This window comes from Astatotilapia calliptera, chromosome 3 (assembly GCF_964374335.1).
Source record: "Astatotilapia calliptera chromosome 3, fAstCal68.1, whole genome shotgun sequence".
Classification (NCBI taxonomy): Eukaryota; Metazoa; Chordata; class Actinopteri; order Cichliformes; family Cichlidae; genus Astatotilapia; species Astatotilapia calliptera.
The window spans coordinates 43,666,105-43,685,170 of NC_137424.1; the positions used below are offsets into that span (position 1 = coordinate 43,666,105).

Genomic DNA, 19,066 nt, shown 5'->3' on the forward strand with positions numbered 1-19,066 from the left:
ATCCGATCAAAGAAAACCCGAATGACGTGTCTCCCTGCAGATGTTAGATTTTAGGCCTGTGAGGTCTAAGTCATCATCAGGAGTGACCATGAGCAATCATAACATGTCATTTTGTTTATTTAAGTTGTTGTCCCAAGATCTGGCAATCAGACAGTGAAGAAAACAGAAATCGGAATATTTACTTTCCCCCAAAAAAACAGTCTGGTTAGGAGCTCGTGTCAGGGTTGTCACCAATGATGGTTTAGACCTCACATGGTTAACTTGTGCGTGCGTGCGTGTGTGCGTGTGTGTGTGTGTGTGGGAGTTAAACACACCTTCTCTTGCAGGGGGGGTTACTTTCTCCTGCCTTTCCAGCATACCTGGAGATAATGAACTCACTTATCGGTAAGAGCTGTCTGCTATTTAAGACTGAGGAGATCTTTCAGTCGATGCCGGATAGTTGAACTGGAAACAGTGAAGTGAAGTTGGCTCCTTCTTCAGTACTTTTCACACGCTCTGGTTTTTGTCTTCTCCTCACCTGTATCTCATTTCTGCACAGGAATCCCAGCTGTGTCTGCGTGAGTTACTGAGAGTTTTCCTCTGATGGATTCATCTGTGGGCTTGTTCGCACTAGAGTCCTGGACCCACCAACTTACTTTCCTTCTATTGTCAGTCTTGTTATTTGCTTCACTGAAAATAAACACACTGTCTTTAATCCCTCAGAGTCCTGTTCTTTTTCTTCACTCCACTCAACTGACTCACTTCACTCTATTTTAACTTTTTAACTTTTAACTCTGCTGTTGCACGGCTGCAGTGATTTCCAATCTTCTCTAAAGCATAACAGTTTATGCGTAGAGCATAAGCTTGACAACTTCATTCACAGCACTGACCTAGTTTAAAATTTTCTTGCATCAAGTTTGAAACATTGTTTTGCACACTTTCACCCACAGCTGGAGATTGAATGAGGACACAGGGCCCCAAACAACATACAGGACACATGCATTCATCACGCTCAACAAAATCATAAACTGGCAATTTTGTTTTAAACAGTCTTTTTAAGTATTGTGAATTATGAGATCATACAACCACTGCTGTGAAACTAAAACCCCACAGCACACAAGCCCACTCTCAGTGAGTAGAAGCACAGCATTTTCTCCTCTTGTCTGGCACAGAGGAGCACAAAGAAAAAAGGAGGAGGTCCAATATTAAGACTTTTTTTTTCTCTCTCCTCAAAATGTTTGGAAACTATGCAAGTTATGAGAGGGAGAAAAAAAAGTCTCAAGTGTTGCTCCCAGTCCTTCTAACTTATCTGAAGGAAATGTTGCCTGACTATCTTGCCTTCAGTCACACTCAGTAACAGTCTAAATGTAAAGGAGACCTTAAAATCATTGCATGTGTAGCCTTTTTTTGTTTTTTACCTGTTTTGAACTTGCAGGGACTTTTAGGTGGAAATCTTAATCAGCTAAATGTTAATGGGTGAGGCATGCGCATTTAAACACAACGTGAAACGTGGCCTAACTCTTCTCCTTAAACCCAGACCGTCATGCTGTCCTTGTGTTCACTCGGGACACTGACAGACATTTCTGCACATGTTAACTTCAGCCGGTGCCCAAATCTTCAGCTTCCAAATACAGAAATTAACATTTCTGCTTCATACTGATACTGAAAAAGCATCAGGAGTGCGACCTCAGTGTTTTCGGTTATGGAGCTTTTATTTTCGTAATCACTCCCTTAATTACAAATAAATAAATAAAAGTGTAGTAGTGTAGTAATTGAACTTCCTAGCGAAGCGTGACGTTTTTTTTTACTGGAGGAGGACCTTGAAGAAAATGAGCCCCCCCTCTTCCCTTCTCTGTTGCTCGCTCTCTCCACGTCCACACACGCCACAGGTAGTCCTGCTATAGGGGAAAGGGAGTCAGACTGCGAGGCTTTAGGTTGCAGCATCTCTCTTTCCCTTTTCAGCCTTTTGCTTTTTGTTGTTGTTTCGGCTCCGACTCTGCTGCGATCGTTTCTGTGCGTAAAAGTTGCTGACTGCCCTGAAAGTGTCCATGCGGATACGACAAAGTTTTTGTGCCACGTTTTACAACGCGGAGTAGCATCAGTCGATTTTGTTTTGGAGTTGTTTTTTTTTGTCCTCCCTAATCAGGACGGATTTGTGTAGAGTGAAAGCTTCCTGAAATCTCCGAGATAATCTCCAGATATCACAATGATACTCCGGGTCCTCGCCCTGGCCTGCGGTCTCTGCTGCTTCGGTCTTACCTCTGTCATCGCAGACGTACTAAAAGCCGAGGTAAGTGAATTGGAGGTGCATTTACTTTATGCAGTGCACATTTATAGAGGCTACACGTTCATTTCTGCATGTGCAATACGAGCTGCAGCGTGTCTGCATTTTCAGGTGTGTTTTCCTCCCACAGTACTCGTGAAACTCTGTCTGTGTTTGCTCACTTTTTTGAAGAGTTGAGGTTTCCATGTACTTAAAGCACGTATTACTAATAACTGTATAGTAATCTATTACTGTGACACTCCAATGACCTTTACTCCCTATAACTTTATAATTTTTAGTTGTTTTTTTTCCACTAAAAGCCGCCAGTTCATGTTTATTTTCTCCTCTTCAAACAGCCTGACATTTTTTTCCAAGAACTTCCCAACCTTTATTTTTCCATCCAGGGGGAAAGAAGCCATGAGTCAAAAGTTTTCAGCAGTAAGTGGCAGAGACCCAGCCGTGCAGTGGCTGTGTACAGTGTGGAAATCTCAGCTGAGCTGCTTTGTTCTGAGAAAAAAAAAGTGGGGGGGGGGGGGGGGGGGTGCGTACTGTGGTGGTACTAAGGGGGAGGGGGTTAATGGTTTTCATTTGCCTGCACAGGCAGCACAGATGGGAAGCTGGTGAGGCCGGACATGATGCACAGAGGTGTCAGCAGCCTGGAAATACTAAGGAAGAGTGCAGCTTTCTTCTGAAGAACTTATTCTGCCATCGGATCTCCAAAATAATTGAGTTCAAGCACCGTGGGTGGTTGTAGTCTCAGTCCATTTATGCACAACATACCTACTAAAAGTTCCAGTTTACCATAACATCATCGGTCAAAAGTACATTTATGTGACCATTTATGGTGCAATGTCCCGTGACATTCAGGCACGCTGCAGTCTACCATCCACTTCCTATAACGGACAGGATGCACCATTTAAAGATTTTAATGTGAAATTTGAGTCATCCCAATTGTGCAAAAGAAGTAATTTCAATTTACGAGAGTGTTTTGCAGCTCTGTGCGGAGACGAGAAGCACGAAGGAGGACCTTAGTCACTGACCACAAGTTGCTGGCGTGTGAGTCAAGCCAGACAAGGTGGATAACTCAAAGTCAGACAGTTTATAGGACGCCGCAGGCTGCTGTCCCGTGGCGAACACGGTGATGAATGTCTGTAAACAAAGTGAGAAAACACGGCTGTGTACTTCAGCGTCGCCTCTCACAGCTAGAAAACACCAACGTAGCGATGTATCAATAACCCTCAGTGCAAAAAGAAACACGATCGGGTGAATTTCGGCTGTCACGTCTGGCGATGGAGGCTGTGCACACAGTTTTACTGTCAGACACAACAGTCAGCCCTGATGGAGAAGAAGGATAAGTTTTAATTATAGGTTGAGGATTACATCACCTAAGATCTGTATATGAAACCTGTGATCAAACAGGAGACTCATCTGTGTGGAGAAAGTAGAATAAACTGCTGCTGGAAAGATATGAGATGCAAAAGACAAAATAACAAGTGTGGAAAAACCAGAGCAGCAAAGACAAAATAACAAGTGAGTGACATCAGTGTTTACTTGAAGTGGCTGAAGATCCTTTTTTTGGGGAGGGTGGGCGGAGTAACTCATACTGAGTTTACGGGTATTTTGTGGTTTATCAGTGTTGCTCAACTTGTTAACGTCGCTCTGACAAACTAATCCCAATTTATCCAAGCTGAGTGAAAAGAGAAGCCCGGCTAACAGAGAAGTAAGACTTCCCCCTATGCTCTGAAAATTAAATCACTTCTTCTGAAGTACCCAGTTTTCCTTCCACCATCTGTTTTCATTCTCCCCCTTTTTTCTGCCTTCTCTATGGATTCTTGACTTAAATAAAATGCTTAGTTAGACGCCGTGAGCAGAGGAAGTGGGCAGCAATGAAAACAACAGACTCTTAAACAGGATTCTTGACTTTAAAAAAAAAATCTGGAGATTTCCTGTTGCCATCTGGAGACGCATGTCTTATGATCCTAGCAGCGGGCTTGTACAGATCTGGTCAAAACACATCTGGGTTCAATTCCCTTTATCTTGACTGGAGCCGCTGTTGATGTAGCATCAAAGGGAAGCCCTTGCTCGAGATCTGCTGCGTGCTGCTTTGACAGGCCGCAGCTGTCACCTAAGAGATGTCAAAATAATCAGCTGCACCAGGCCTAATGAGAAACTGATGGACTTCAAGAGAGAGCTGAGGGGCTATCTGTGCTGACCGGGCTAAGAATATGGACATCAAAGAGAAAATAGTTAACTGTGACACTAATGGAGGCTTCAATTTAAGCTATTTTTAACTTAAAATAGATGCAGTTTAAAACTGCACTCTTACTGGTTTTGGTCTCAGGTGTACAGCTGATTCAAGGCCAGATGTGCAGTACTATTTGACATATTAACGATTTTTAAACAGCCATTTTACGAATGCTTTGGAACAAAACCTTTATTTTTACATTAAATTAAACACCTACACGTTACACCTGCAGGAGCTGCAGCTTCGGCCATGAAGCTCCTGGTGCACAGTCTAGGTGCTGATGTTAATGCCAGAGGAGCTTTGGAGCTCTGCAGTTACTGAGTAAGCAGAGTGCCTGTGACTTTTACGCACTGTGAGTTGTTGTGGTTCCTAAATGCTTCCACTTTGCAATAATTCATTGATAATCAGCCTCTGTTGAATATCTTGGAGAGAAGAAGTTTCAAAAGCTGACTTGTTGCAAAGGTGGCGTCCCGTTACAACGCCACACTCGGACTCAGAACGATTCATTCTTCCACAGATTATTGCAAAAGCAGACTGTGTGGCTAGATGTTTGATTTAATACACCTGAATGTAAAGATTCAGAGGTGTCTCCCAATACTTTTGTCCACACAGTGCAAATATTAACTACAGTTGTAACAAAAATCCAATAAACAGTCTAATATGTTCCCTCTGAAAATAAGAAAGAGAACTTTAGTAGAACTGTGCTGTGGTGCAGAGTGTAGAGACAGTTCAGTAAATATTTCTATAAAGCTGTCGGGCATCAGTATAATAGTGTTTCACCATAACCAAAACCTCCGGTGAGTGCATTTTATGACCTGTTTGACCAGGAAGACACATGAAAGCAGACAAAACTTTGCACGGCGCTGGTGTGAGTGCTAACTGGGTCAGAGACGCCAAGAATTGAAGCAATGAGAGGTTCAGCCGCTCATGAGCAGAATTCTCAGTTTTTTCCGTTGGCACACGGCGAGAGGAACAACTGACTCAGTCCCTCAACTTTAAATTCAACCATACTCCTAACCTCTCACTCTCTGTGTCTGTGCCCACTCTCTGTCCTTAATGCTTTTACCTTTCCCTCTTTAATGTAAGTAACTCTGCACTTTAAATCATCTTCTGCTGCCCTCATTGCTCTGGTCAGTCTGTTTTCTTCGCTCATTCCTGCTGAGATTTTAAAGACAGGAAAAATTTGTCTTCATCAAAAAAAGTCAAAGAGGCAGCGTTTAGTGTTTTAGCAGCAGTGCAGTGGACAGAAGAGCGTGATTTAGCATCGTTTATAATATAAATATGTCCGTGAAACTCACACCATTGTCCTTCTTGTTATTGTTGTCTATTTTTTATTGCACAAATAGAAAAAAAAATCCCATATGATGCTTCTTCCTCTGAAGAGGAAGTGTCTTCATCGCTTTGTTTTTGACTTCAAGAACTATAAATTCTCCTGGAATTTTTTTCTTAACTCTAGTTCATGACATCTTGAGGAAGTTGTGGTTGGCTTTACGTATGTGTGCGCACCTCCAGTCTCATGAGAGTGCACCCACATGGCCTGTGATGGGCAACTACGTTCAGACATAATAGAGATCTTGTGTTGATAAGTGGAAAAGTTCCTGTTGTCAGTAATGGTATTTAAATTGAAGAATATAGGCCTAAAAGTAGAATGAGTAAGAGAATCTGTGATCACAGAAGCAAAACTTACCGCACCTTTGAGTTCCAGTGTGCCGCTGTGTCTGCGTGGCAGCATTTTGGCTCCATGTGGGGAAGACTTTACAAAGAAATGACAAAAAAAAAAATCTGATTTTTGGCTTCAATAAAGATTTCTGACCAACAAAAAAAGCAGCAGTGGTGACCAGGCGATAGCCACAGTGCCAGTATTTGCAGTTTGAGCTCTGAAAGATAAGAGCATCCTGTCTCAGCACAGATGTTTCCAATGGAAAGGGAATGGGATGAGTTGCTGTGACAGCTCAGGCATTGCAAAGGATATCACATAGGTCCATCTCTGTGTGCTGCATCCCAGAAAAATAACCTTGCATGCTTTTGGGTACAAAACTGTGAGACTTTTCTAAAGATTGTGAAAAGAAGCCCGATGAATAGTCTCCTTTGATAAGATGACGCCAAGATAACTCCGTCCTCACAATCAGGGGTTTTTTCTGCTTTAAAATGGGCGTCTGGAAGCCCGATTGATCTGCAGAAAGTCCAGGCAATGAGTCTGTAATACCTTGGTTCACAGAAGTCTGGACATTTTTCTGGTACTTCTGGCCTTTCGATGAACAAAAGTGTATTTTATGACGTGAGGAAATGAAGCCTGATTTTAACAATGATCAAAGCAAAAACTTCTTTAGTTGGTGCCAAAACTGTTTATACGGAAATGTGCATATAAAGAGCAGGGAGTTTAAGGTGCTGGGATACGGGGCTGCATGAGTGCAAAAGGTGACTGCCAGGCTCCACAAGCTTGGCAGAAAAAGAATATTCCAGCAGGATAACGATCAAAAACACACTCCCAACAGCACTCGAGAGTTTTTGAAGAAGAAAAAGCAGCTATGAGCTTTAAAAGTATGTTTCCTCAATTTCAGGGACTTGCTTCAAGCTTAATACGTTGCCATCTAATTTACAGTGAAGGGTAAAACTGCTGCTGAGCATTTTAATTCTATCTTTAATCTGCAGATTGTTGGAATTACAGGATATCATTGAGAGAACATCTGCCAAAGCCAATGATCCAGATTCAAACTTAAACGTTGCAGTTTGTTCTTTCTGCGTTTTTCTTCAACTCTTCTGTGACCAGACGCCACCAATGCCCCAGCAAACATTTCAGTGCTGAATAACCAAGTCATAATCTAGTAATGGTTGAAAAATAGTTCACCTGGACACTTGGAATATAGAAAATAGGAAAAGTTTTCTTTTAAAAAATTAAGAATAATGAGTCAAACTGATACCTTCACTTTTTTGGGCCTAGACTTACTGAGCTAATTGTACCATTAAATCATTTCAGATAAACAAACTCCTAAGCGCCTTAAACGTGTTCTTGATTTTATTTACTTGCCTGTGTACTAACCCCATTATTTCTAGTTGTTTAAAAACGACGACAAATGCATTTAATTCCTACTTTGCCATCATTTGATCTGCATTTTTCTCTTTTTAAGAAACAGTCTGACCCGTTGATCTGTTGTACTGAGAAACAACATCAACATCCATCTGTCTACGGTTCAGTATTTGGCTTCTTATCACAACCATATTTGTTGGGATACTTTGTCCTCTCTCTTTAATGGAGAAAAAAATAGTGAAAAATGTCACGTCAGTTCTGCCAGACCCCAAAGTGAAATGTTTTCCTCATCAGTCTAAGCCCAGCAGATATGTAAATGACACAGAAGAAGAGCAAAAACACCATGGGAGCTGGAAGAACTGCATTTTAGGCAACTGAATCAATCTATGATTAATTATCGATAAAGCGACAGAGTGGAGCTACATCGTGCAGCTTTGCCAACTTTTCCACTACGTTGCATCAGTTGTGTTTCTGTGCATTATATGTTCAGACCACACGTCACTACACGGGCTCAAAGGTGTGTTTACCAACCACCAGCAGCAGTACTTTGACCACACATGGCTGTGTAGCCAGGTAATTGGCTACCCACAGGTCAACAATACCAGCCATGTACAAATCTTAATAAATAGAAGCTTTGATGGTGGCTGTAAGGGAGTTCCACAGAGGCGAGGTACATGCTGGGATACCTGGCGCTCCGACCGGAGGTGGTGGCGGTGTGTGGAGTAGTTTGGGACTAGAGGAGAGAAGTGGAGGTCCTCACAGTGTGGGAGAGACTTTCATGCAGTGGAGCAGAGAGTGTTTTTATAGAAGCAGACGCTTCACCGCACTGGAGCCACAGGGCACACTAGTCGTATTTAGTGGAGAGGCAGAGAAAGTAAATTTGGTTGGTTAGTGTTAGAGAGTCAGAGGATAAAATACATTTACTAGATGTTTAAATAATCCGACTGAATATGCAAAGATAGGGAGAAGGGGGATAAGTCGTCGCTCTGCGGGTTAACATAAGTGAACCTTGTTCTCTGGCCTCTCTGCCCACCACATGACTAACAGTAGCTGTGTGTGCACAGGCTGTGGATGGCCCAGTTGTTGCCCAGTTGCTCCTTTTCCATCCATGGTTTGCCCTTCACTTGCTGGAGGCAGGCTTGAAGAGAAAACCAGGACATATGGTGGAACAAGAGAGATATCTGAGGTTTAGATGACGCTAACGAAAGAATTTGGGGTAATTCCACTGGCTTAATTTGTGGTGGGGATAAAAATTTGTTTTAACTCTGTGTGTGCACATACATAATTGGAAACACACACTTGAAGATGCATTTAGCTTCAACAAGGGAGTCAGGAGATGATGAGTTAGCTACAACTCCAGTATCTGATAGTCAAATGTAAAGCTACAGCCTTTTTAAAATGTCACGAAACTGACTTAAGAACCTTTTATCAACACCAGCTGTGATGTTTGCTGTCATCACAGTATTAACAGAACATAGTGATAAAACAACATCCGCCAAGTATAGTGACAACTTTAAACTGCTTATCCAGATTTTTTTTAGCTAGCTATTTCAACCGTTTATCCTGGTTAGCGATTTTGTTTTCTATTGTCATATTTTTAGCTTGCAATTGCAATTTATTTTTAGTTAAAATTCATTTTTTATTCATAAGGTCAAGTATGTTTATTAGCATTTTTATTTATTTAACCATACAGTTTTAAATGCGCCAGGGTACTTGAGAGCAGTTTTAGCACTTTCTGTATTGGCTAACAATTTAGCTATTTGTTTAGCTAGCTGTTTCAACCATTTGTTAGACATTTTGACCTTTATATGTTGACTCAAATTATGCATATTAGGCTGTCTATTTATAGCCAAACATGGTTAAAACCTTGACCTCATTTCCCTGATCAAAATAGTTTGTGGTCCATGATGGCATACACTAAATTGTGGACGGACGGATGTTGACGCTGTTTCCGTGTCATGCAGAGATCTACGCAGAGGAGTTTTTAGAAAGCAAGAAGCACAGATTACTGCCATAAAAGGATTAATACATCTATCTTTTGTGGCACAAACCTACTCATAAAAACAAACACACCCACTGTCTACCATATCGTGTGTGTTATACATGGCTGTGAACCTTTAGCTCACCTGGTTGAGCAGGCAACCTATGTACCATGTTAATTTATTAACATTCATTTACATCTAAATTCAAGGCAGCGTTCAAGAAGTACCTTAAACCAGTGTAAAGGTTGCTCAGCTCAGCTTTTTATTTAGTTTAGCTTCTATCTACAAATGGGTAAACAACTACTTACTGTCAGCTACTACCTATTAGCTCTTTGATTTTTTTATCTCCTCGCAAGTAGGAGTGCCATCGAAGGTGTCATCTGACTTTTCTCCCCTTTCCCCCATTGTCAAACTTCTCCATTACAGTGGCCCAGTTTTTGACCACCAGCAGTGGAAAGAAAAGACCGACCTTTAGTGTGTAAAGATAAACAGTGGTGGTTTCGGTTGGCAAGAGCACAGATAGGCAGACAGCGAGGAGGACAATAGACACAGACAGTGGCAAAGGGATCTTAAAGTTAAAGCTTTGAGGAGCCCAAATGTTCCTGAAGGTGTTTTTTTTCCAGCCTCGTGACAGCTGTATTTGGCAGCGATCGTCTAGACAGAGTTATGGGTCATTGTGACAAAGATGACATCAGTGTTTTATTTGGCTTTCAATTCCTCTCTCATGCCTCCTTATGACCCCACAACAAAGTTTCCCGTTACAAGTCCAGCAGAAATCAAGGGGACATTTGAGGGTTTGATGTTAGCTTTAAAGAAACCATAAACTGGGTAATGTCACAGTCACATGAAGAAAAGACAATAAATTTAGCATGCTGAGTTACCTCAGCGTGTGTTGGCTGCTGAAGAGGGAGGTTAAGCAAGACAGCATGGCACACAAAAACCCACTCATACACCCACACACACCCATTATCTGCCATATAATGTGTGATGTACAGCTGAACTAAGAGAAGCAGGTCCAAACAAGCTCTGAAAATTGACTTGAAGTAGACAAACACCCACAGGCTCATACGGGAGGCCAGTCCCTTCTTTTCTGTTGACTAAGATGTTTTTTGATGTTTTCAGGTGGTTTTACTGTTGTTTTTGGCCCGTCTGATTAACTCAGAGAGAAAGTAAAACAGATTTCAACAGCAATTATATGCCCAATAGAAAATAAAAGTCTCCTATAGCAACAATATTATTTTAGCAAATAAATAAAAAAATTTTACAAGCTTGAAGTTTTCCTTTTTGTGAGCATGCCTATTCGAGCACACTCCTCACTTACTCTACACTCACGCATCAGTAGATTTCTAAGGTTTACGCGTAGTGGGAGTGTGACTTTTCTTCATAGATGAAAATACTGCAGTAATAAAGGATGTTTTGGTGTTTCTAAAGCAGCGTGCCCACAAACTTTCTTACATTATAGAAATATGTTAATCCATCTTATTGTCTGTTTTACAATTTGTGTTTTCTTTATGTTTCAGTTACTTATTTCATCAAAAAATTTGAAAAACATGCATTTGTGTGACTCAAAAATCACAAAGTAAATTACCAATCAAGGTCTCTGTCACTTAGGCCAAAAAACTAGCAGTCGCCAACCCCCACAGCAACACGTGGTCACGAGGGAAACGTGTTTTCCCTCCGTAGTTCGGGAATAGTTGCTAGATGTCGCTGGGTGTGACTGCCACATTTGCTGAGTTGTCTGCAAACACTTGCCAACTACTTGCCAACCAGTACCAGTATTTTACCACTGAAAAGATACAACTTTTATTGTCTTTGTTTCCAGTTTACACTTTTTACAGTTGTCTGCCAATTAATATCTTCCATGCAAACTATGGGCAACTTCCATAACTGACATGTCTCATTTGTACCTAAACGTTACGTGTTTCTTGATGACAAAATTACACCACTTTGAATGAAAATGCTCATGTTAATAGTACTGAATTTCTAAAACTAAATACATACAAGACAGTTCTTCTTTTCAGTAAAGCATCAGTGTTTAGCTTAGTCCAGCTAGTCAGAAAATGATTTGTGCATTAAAGGTCTTATTCAACATTTATTTCTCTCTGTCTCTCCATCAGGCTTGGCTGCAGCAGTATGGCTACCTGCCTCCAGGTGATGTGAGAGCCCAGGCCATCCGCTCACCAGACACCATCAGTAAAGCGATATCCGCCATGCAGAGTTTTTACGGACTGACCGTCACTGGCTCCATAGACACCAACACAATAGAGTGAGTCCTGGTTTACATTAAAGATAACAGCTTGGCCTCAGATTATTACAGGTGAATAGCGGACTGTCACATTCTTTATACACTTTTGGATAGAAGCGGCTGTGTGAGAAGCTAAAACTGCCATTATTAAAGACTTAATAACCACAAGTTCTTCAGAGGAGTCCACATACTTTCTGGATTAAAACTGAAAGTGTTACCTTTGTGTTTCCAGGGCGATGAAACGGCCGCGATGTGGCGTTCCTGACAAGTTTGGACCAGTGCTGAAGAGCAACCTGAGGAGAAAGAGATATGCTGTGCAGGGTCTGAAGTGGGACAAGTCTGAGGTGACCTTCAGGTCAGAATTCACCACACTATTCAGTGATTTGGTTTTACTTTACAACTTGCATATAGAATCTGATTTATTCTGGAAATATGAAGTGTACTGGGTTCTAGCTCAAGAAAACACAGTGACTAATGCTAATCACAAATTGTTATTATTGATGTAAGCTGATTCATTTCTCTTTGCTTCTCCAGCATAGAGAACTATACCCCTAAAGTGGGCCAACGCGCCACGTTCGACGCCATTCGAAAGGCCTTCAAGGTGTGGGAGAGCGCCATCCCGCTCACCTTCAGAGAGATCCCCTTCAGTCAGATCAGAGGCTCACCTGATAAGTACGCAGACATCATGCTCTCCTTTGCAGAGGGATTCCACGGCGACAGCACACCGTTTGACGGCGAGGGCGGTTTCCTAGCTCACGCTTACTTCCCCGGTCCAGCCATTGGTGGGGACACGCACTTTGACCTTGCTGAACCTTGGACCACTGGGACAGTCGATCAGGGAGGTAAGAGAAAGAAGAGAAGTGGGTGAAAGGTTGAGAAGAAGAGGACAAGACAAACTTTGTGTATTGCAGATTGTTTGAAATCATGAAAACGATAGTTTCAGGACTTTGAACAGAGCTTTCGGCAACATTCTGATCTTCTCTTTGAAGGTAACGATGTTTTCCTGGTCGCTGTCCACGAGCTTGGTCACGCTCTGGGTCTAGAGCACTCCAACGACCCCGCTGCCATCATGGCCCCCTTCTATCAATGGTTTGACACCGAAAACTTCCAGCTCCCTGATGATGACCGCAGAGGAATCCAGGCAATTTATGGTGCGTTGGTTTAGTAGAAGAAGCAGGCATTTATTTAATAATAATAATAATAATGGATACTTTATTGATCCCCATGGGGAAATTACTTGTTTTTCTCTGCATTTGACCCATTCACTCAGTGAAGCAGTGGGCAGCCCACTAAGCAGGCGCCCGGGGAGCAGTGTGTAGGGACGGTACCTTGCTCAGGGGTACCTCAGGGTAGCCGTTAAGTGGATTCGAACCGCCGACCTTCCGATCATGGGGCGACCACTTTACCTACTGAGCTATCCCTGCCCTTTATTGATTAATGAACCAACTTTTTTGGTGACACTAATACTTTATGAGACTCCCCTCTTTGAGGCTACTGGGTCACTTTTTTACAAAGAAACCCCATTGGTCCCATGGCCTATAAGTAAAAAGTAAACAATTATCTTGACATCACTTGTCTGTTTTGTAAACTGGAGTTTTTAAAATCTGCTTTTAGAGGCAAAAGGTACCATATTTATATGTAAAGTTAGAGTTCTTCTTAATTAGCTAATGCTAGCAAGCTTAATCCATAAACTACCCTTTATGGACAAATAATTGGGCCGCCTACACGTTGCACCTACGGGAGCTGCTGAACCATGGAAAAATCATGCCATGAAGCTCCCAGTGCACAGTTGGTGTGCTGATGTTAATGCCAGAGGAGCCCTGAACTCTGCACTTATGGAGTCTGCAGGGTGTTTTTCACTGAGCCCGTTCTGTGACTTCATGTGGTCTTCCACTTTATGGATTCATTGCTGTGATTCATGAAACTTCCACTTTGCAATAAAACCACTTACAGCTGATGGTGGAATATCTAGGAGTGAAGAAACTTCACAAACTAACTTGTTGTAAAAGTAGCATCCTGCTACAGCACCATTCTCAAATTCATTGAGCTCTTTTGAAAAACCCATTCATTTATAAAAATTTGTAAAGTAGACTATATGGCTGTTTGTATACACCTGTGCCGATGGGACTGGCAACACCTGAACTCAAAGATTACGAGACTGCGTGGCTCTCCCCCTGAATTATCTACACAATACGACGCTAACAAGTAAAACCTAACAATTAAAACAATGTCCTTGAAAAAATATGTCTAAATAACAAAACCTTCTTTCACTGTGTCAGCATTGTTCTTTTTTTAGTTAAATTTAAGACGAATATTGAGTAAGTGCAATAAATCATCATTTTAAATACTGCAATATGTAGCAAAGCAAAAAGAAGTTCTAAGCATAATTAAAAATAGATTTAATTTTTTTTTGCGGTCCTGCAAATTAAGCATGTTTCACTTCTCTCTCTGATCATAGGATCAAAGTCTGGGGCTCCTCCTCCTCCTCCTCGTCCCACTAAACCCTCCAATCCCGACAAGCCAGACCACGGCCCTGACGTCTGTGATGGACACTTTGACACCATCGCTGTCCTCAGAGGGGAAAAGTTTGTATTTAAGGTACAAAAGACGGTTTCTTTGAGTTGGGAGAGTGCTGTGTTTTCAATAACATAACCCAGCAGATAAAAATGCACAATCAGGGCTAACTCTGAAAAATCAACGTTTTAATCGATGCTAGAAATATTGGGAATCTTGACTACAGCTTGTAGAGGAATCGGAATTAGAATATTTTATTTATCCCTAAGGTTACAAAATGTAATAATAGTAACTATGTAAACTAAATGAAATAATACACTACATCACAAAGTTACACAATATAAGAAATAGCTCTTATATATACAAATAGCTCAATTATAATATCCAGAATATTACGGAGATTAAATATATTTGATTGAAAGTTTACTTTAAACTGTAAATCTTTGTTATTTTCTCTGTAGAAGATGTGCAAAAGGGCATAACTACATTTCTTATGTCATTCAGTGGTACATTTGGGTAATCTCAGAAGTTTTAATTATTAATGATTTGGTTGTTTAATGGGTCGATCGGTTCCCGTGTATCTTTTCAGGACAAGTGGTTTTGGCGTCTGCGCAACCACAAGGTGCTGCCTGGCTACCCGATGCTCATAAGCCACTTCTGGAAAGGCCTACCATCAAACATCAATGCCGCTTACGAGAGAGATGATGGAAAATTTGTCTTCTTCAAGGGTAGGTTCCATATGGGATCAGTGAAGAATCAGATTTATGATGACTGCATCGCTGCAGCTGTTGCATGTGTTCTACACTCTAATCTGACCGAAATGGTCTGTTTTCAATCTTTGTTCTTTTTAACTTCCAGGTAGCAGATACTGGGTTTTCAGTGAGTCCACCATGGACAAGGACTCTCCAAAGAGCCTGAGGGAACTGGGAGCCGGTGTGCCCGAAGATAAGATCGACGCCGCTCTCTTCTACACGCCAACAGGACAGACGTACTTCTTCAAAGACTCTCAGTGAGTTTTCCTTTTTATTCCCCATTTGTTTTATTTTGTTTCCTAAATGAGAAGAAACCTTTCTCACAATATATGCAACCTTATCTGTTAAGGTATTTGTAACTTTTTATATCATACCAAACCTCTTTTCAAATCTGCATGTAATGTTAGGTGTTAGATTGATTTAAAAAATCGTTTTATACTTTTAATTCTTGTTATATCCTCATGAAATGGGTTTTACTGTGAAGCCTCATAAAACAGTATTTGTACACTTAAAAAAATGATTTGCTTTCATAAACATGAATCACTTTAAGTAAAATCCAACAGAAATATGTCAAATCAAAGTTTTATTTATTAAAATAATCAATCATTAAGGAAAATATACCTTAATGTATAGCTATCAAGGAAGTGTAATTTAACCAGCTTCAGTAAAATTTAACGTTTTACCTTGTGCTTTTGTAACACACTTACATGTATTCCAGTTAAAGGATCTATGTTGAACATGTAACATGTTTCAAACATGTAAGTTAAAGGATTGTGGGCATAAACACTTTGCGAGCTCATCTGTGAACTTGTTAAAAATAAGCACTGCTACTCTCATGCTGTCTAACATACACACAGTTGCAGATGGGCATGAGAATTGATTTTTACCCCAGCAGTAACAGTAGGTTTTGTTTTTTAATAACAACATAGAGGAAATATGTGAGGGCTGACTTGCATCAAAGCTCCGAGACATCTTAAAAGATCAAATTCCAGACCTAACATTGGTTTTATGATAGAATACAAACAGTTTGCTAATTAAAGGGGGGGAAAAGTCACCATGAAGCGTCTCAGTAATGTGTTGGGCCGCTGACGTCTGTGTGAACAGCAAAGCGTTGACCTCTGAGTCCCTGAACTCTGCTGCAGGGATGGAGCACAGTCCTCTCTAAAGATACTCCCTGTGTTTGATGGTGAGCACTGTTTTTATATGCCAGTCCAAAATCTTCCACACATGCTTAACTGGGTCGAGATGCTTAAAAGGCGTTAACATATGATTCACAGCACTGTCATATTTTCGCTCAAACCAGTGAGTGATCATTCATGCCTCGTGGACGGGGCTTTTGAAATCCTGGAAGAACCACACATGTTTCGTCATTGCCTCGAGGGCTCAAGTTTTTCCTTTAATTGGCCACCAATCTGCACGTCTTGAGGCCATATTTTTTTAAAAAATCCCACTTGTAAAGAGATGGAGCAACCCTTTAAAGCCCGATGTAGGACTACTGCCTATAATATGATTTCGAGTTTGAGTCCTCTGCTCTGCCTCTGTTGCTCGAGGTGCCCACCCGAGGCCGTTTATTTCTTGTCTTTAATGTTTCCGTCATTTGCAGATATTACCGTTTCAACGAGAAGACTCGCAGAGTGGACAAAGATTACCCGAAGCCCATCAGCAAGTGGACCGGTGCACCAGATAACGTCAAAGCAACCATCATGAGTGAAGATGGATGTAAGGGTTTTTTAATTTGCTGCTTTCTTTTTGAGATCTCAGATGCACTGGTTAGATTTCTGAAACAACAATAGTCTCAGAATTAGTTTAAGAATGAAAATTATTAGATTGCAGCTCCATTGTTGACACTTAAAGAATTTCTGTGACCATTTCGGACCCTGTTTCCACAGCTTACACCTATTTCTACAAAGCCAACAAGTACTGGAAGTTTAACAACCAGTACTTGAAGGTGGAGTCCGGCTACCCCAAGTCCGTGCTCAAAGACTGGATGGGCTGCGAGAACGAGGACCCCAAGAAGGGTCGCAAAGAGTCGGATTCGGAGAGCTGGGCCAATCCCCTGGCCGTGGTGATCCCCGTCCTCCTTCTGGTGCTGGTTGTGATCACCCTGGGAGCGCTTTTGTTCTTCAGGAAGTACGGCACGCCCCGACGCCTCCTCTACTGCAAGAGATCCCTGCTGGACAAGGTGTAGACAGAGCAGCAGGTAGCTGACAGACTGCCGCAGAGGGACAGAAAGAGACGGAGCGAGGGCCGAGCGAGGATGGAAATCGAGAGGGAAGAAGAAGAAGAGAGAAACTGGAGAAAAACCTGAAGAAATGAGAGACAGGAGGGGGACATTTTTTAAAGTTTTTTTGGGTGGTTTGTAAGTGCCATAAAAAGGGGAAAACAAAACAATAAAGGCCCTTGAAACTGAAATCAGGAAAATGTATATTTGTATGTTAACTATTTACGTGTACTGTTGTGTGTTGAGAGATTAAGAAAATACCCGCAGTCTCACACAGAGGAGGGAGATATACAAAGACTCATCCTCATCAGCAGCTTAACCTCCCACCTCTCCCCTCTGTCCCCCATCTCATCCCATCCTTACCCTTAACTGGACGACTCCACCTGAACTGCTGTCTGACTCACTTATAATTCTGAAAACTGTGTTTCTGTTTGACTTTTACCAAGAAATTTGTCTCTGGTAACAGTGTTGGGACTTTGAGGGGGGAGATTTAAAGTTTCAACATGACATTTTCCTCTTAAATCAGTGTTTCGTTTTTTCTTTTCTTTTTTAACCAATAACAAGGCTACAAGGGAACTATGACCTCAGTACATAATAGTGATTTAAAGCATCCACAGCACTGAGAATAAATCCAAGATTTCAATATTTTCTAACACAAATGACACAAAGTACTAATTCTGTTTTGCAACGTTTACAATAACTGAGCTTTTTTAAATCTAAAATTGGTGTTTATGGGGGTGAATGTTCCTATTTGTTAATGAAAGGTACTTGATGCAGTCGGTATTCCCTGTAACTGTATGTAGTGGCTCGCTATGTAAAAGCACATTTCTTGTGCACAGTGTTAGCTTTGATTGATGCAGGCTTAAACATGCACACACGTGGGTTTGTAATTCAGGCTTCACACCGAGTCTAAAAACCGAAACATGAACACGAAGGATTTTGTCTTACACTCAAACTTGCAAACCAAACTCAGTGCAAGCAGTCAGATGGTAAAGATTATGTTTTTAAATGTGATGCTTTATCTCTTTTTTTTTTTTTTGAAGTACAGTAATGTTAAATACGAGCAGAGCTACAACATGGTGCAATTTTTAATTATGATTGTTTTCATGGAAATTCTTGTTATTATAAGTATGATTATTGTTATTATTGTTCTCTTGGAAAAGTTTGAATACTTTTGGTTTTCTTTGTTTTTGCGCATTGTCATTTGGAGTCCTGCTGGACAGAGGCATAACGTGACAATGATGGAAATGAATCCCAGTTTACATCCAGTGTGAGAAGAATTAGTTCAGATCAGGGGGGTGAATGTGAGATATGGGATATTTTTTTATTGTAATACCCAAAATAACCCAGATGTTGGCACAAGCAACTCTATTTATTAATGCGAATGGTGCTTGATTTTTTTTTTTTTACACCAGTCAAATCTAAAGATAAATTGATTTAATTCATAACAATGATAATGGTAATTATATTTATAATGATGATTTTATCAATAAAATTGAACAAATACTTTTTTTCCTGCCTGTTCACGTTTATATTTCATCGGATCGAGTGGAATTAAACTCTTTTCTACATTTCCCCATTCTGCACGCCACACTTATACACAGTCTTAATAGTGATACCGGAAAAACAAAAGTTTACAGTAAATGCCAAGTGTGTAGCTACTAGCCATTCGAGTAAAAGGTAAATGTAACCCAGAGGACACTTTTGTAGGTAAAGTAGGGTCAAAAACTGAAGCACTGAGTGGATCTGAAGACATCTGAGCTGTGAAGTTAGTCAGAGATGTGATTTAGTAGCAGAAACGGTCAAAATATAAATAAAGGAAGTTAATGACAAAAAA

At 41.0% G+C, this 19,066-nt stretch overlaps 1 protein-coding gene across 1 annotated transcript; it reads left to right on the plus strand.

Annotated features, from left to right (window-relative positions):
* The first annotated feature begins 1,835 nt into the window (after positions 1 to 1,835).
* mmp14a (matrix metallopeptidase 14a (membrane-inserted)) lies at positions 1,836 to 18,740 on the plus strand. The gene is made up of 10 exons (XM_026162239.2): positions 1,836 to 2,269; positions 11,615 to 11,763; positions 11,975 to 12,097; positions 12,277 to 12,584; positions 12,732 to 12,893; positions 14,201 to 14,340; positions 14,846 to 14,984; positions 15,115 to 15,265; positions 16,612 to 16,727; positions 16,898 to 18,740. Exons 1-10 carry the CDS (start codon positions 2,186 to 2,188, stop codon positions 17,194 to 17,196), a joined length of 1,671 nt encoding a protein of 556 aa, XP_026018024.2. The 5' UTR covers positions 1,836 to 2,185; the 3' UTR covers positions 17,197 to 18,740.
* The last annotated feature ends 326 nt before the right edge of the window (positions 18,741 to 19,066 follow it).

Bases quoted from the DNA above. Each gene is read 5' to 3' on its own strand.
- mmp14a (XM_026162239.2), top strand. From the start codon at position 2,186: ATGATACTCCGGGTCCTCGCCCTGGCCTGCGGTCTCTGCTGCTTCGGT. The intron at 2,270-11,614 runs GTAAGTGAATTG...TCTCTCCATCAG, and splicing joins CAGACGTACTAAAAGCCGAG to GCTTGGCTGCAGCAGTATGG. The intron at 14,341-14,845 runs GTACAAAAGACG...GTATCTTTTCAG, and splicing joins GGGAAAAGTTTGTATTTAAG to GACAAGTGGTTTTGGCGTCT.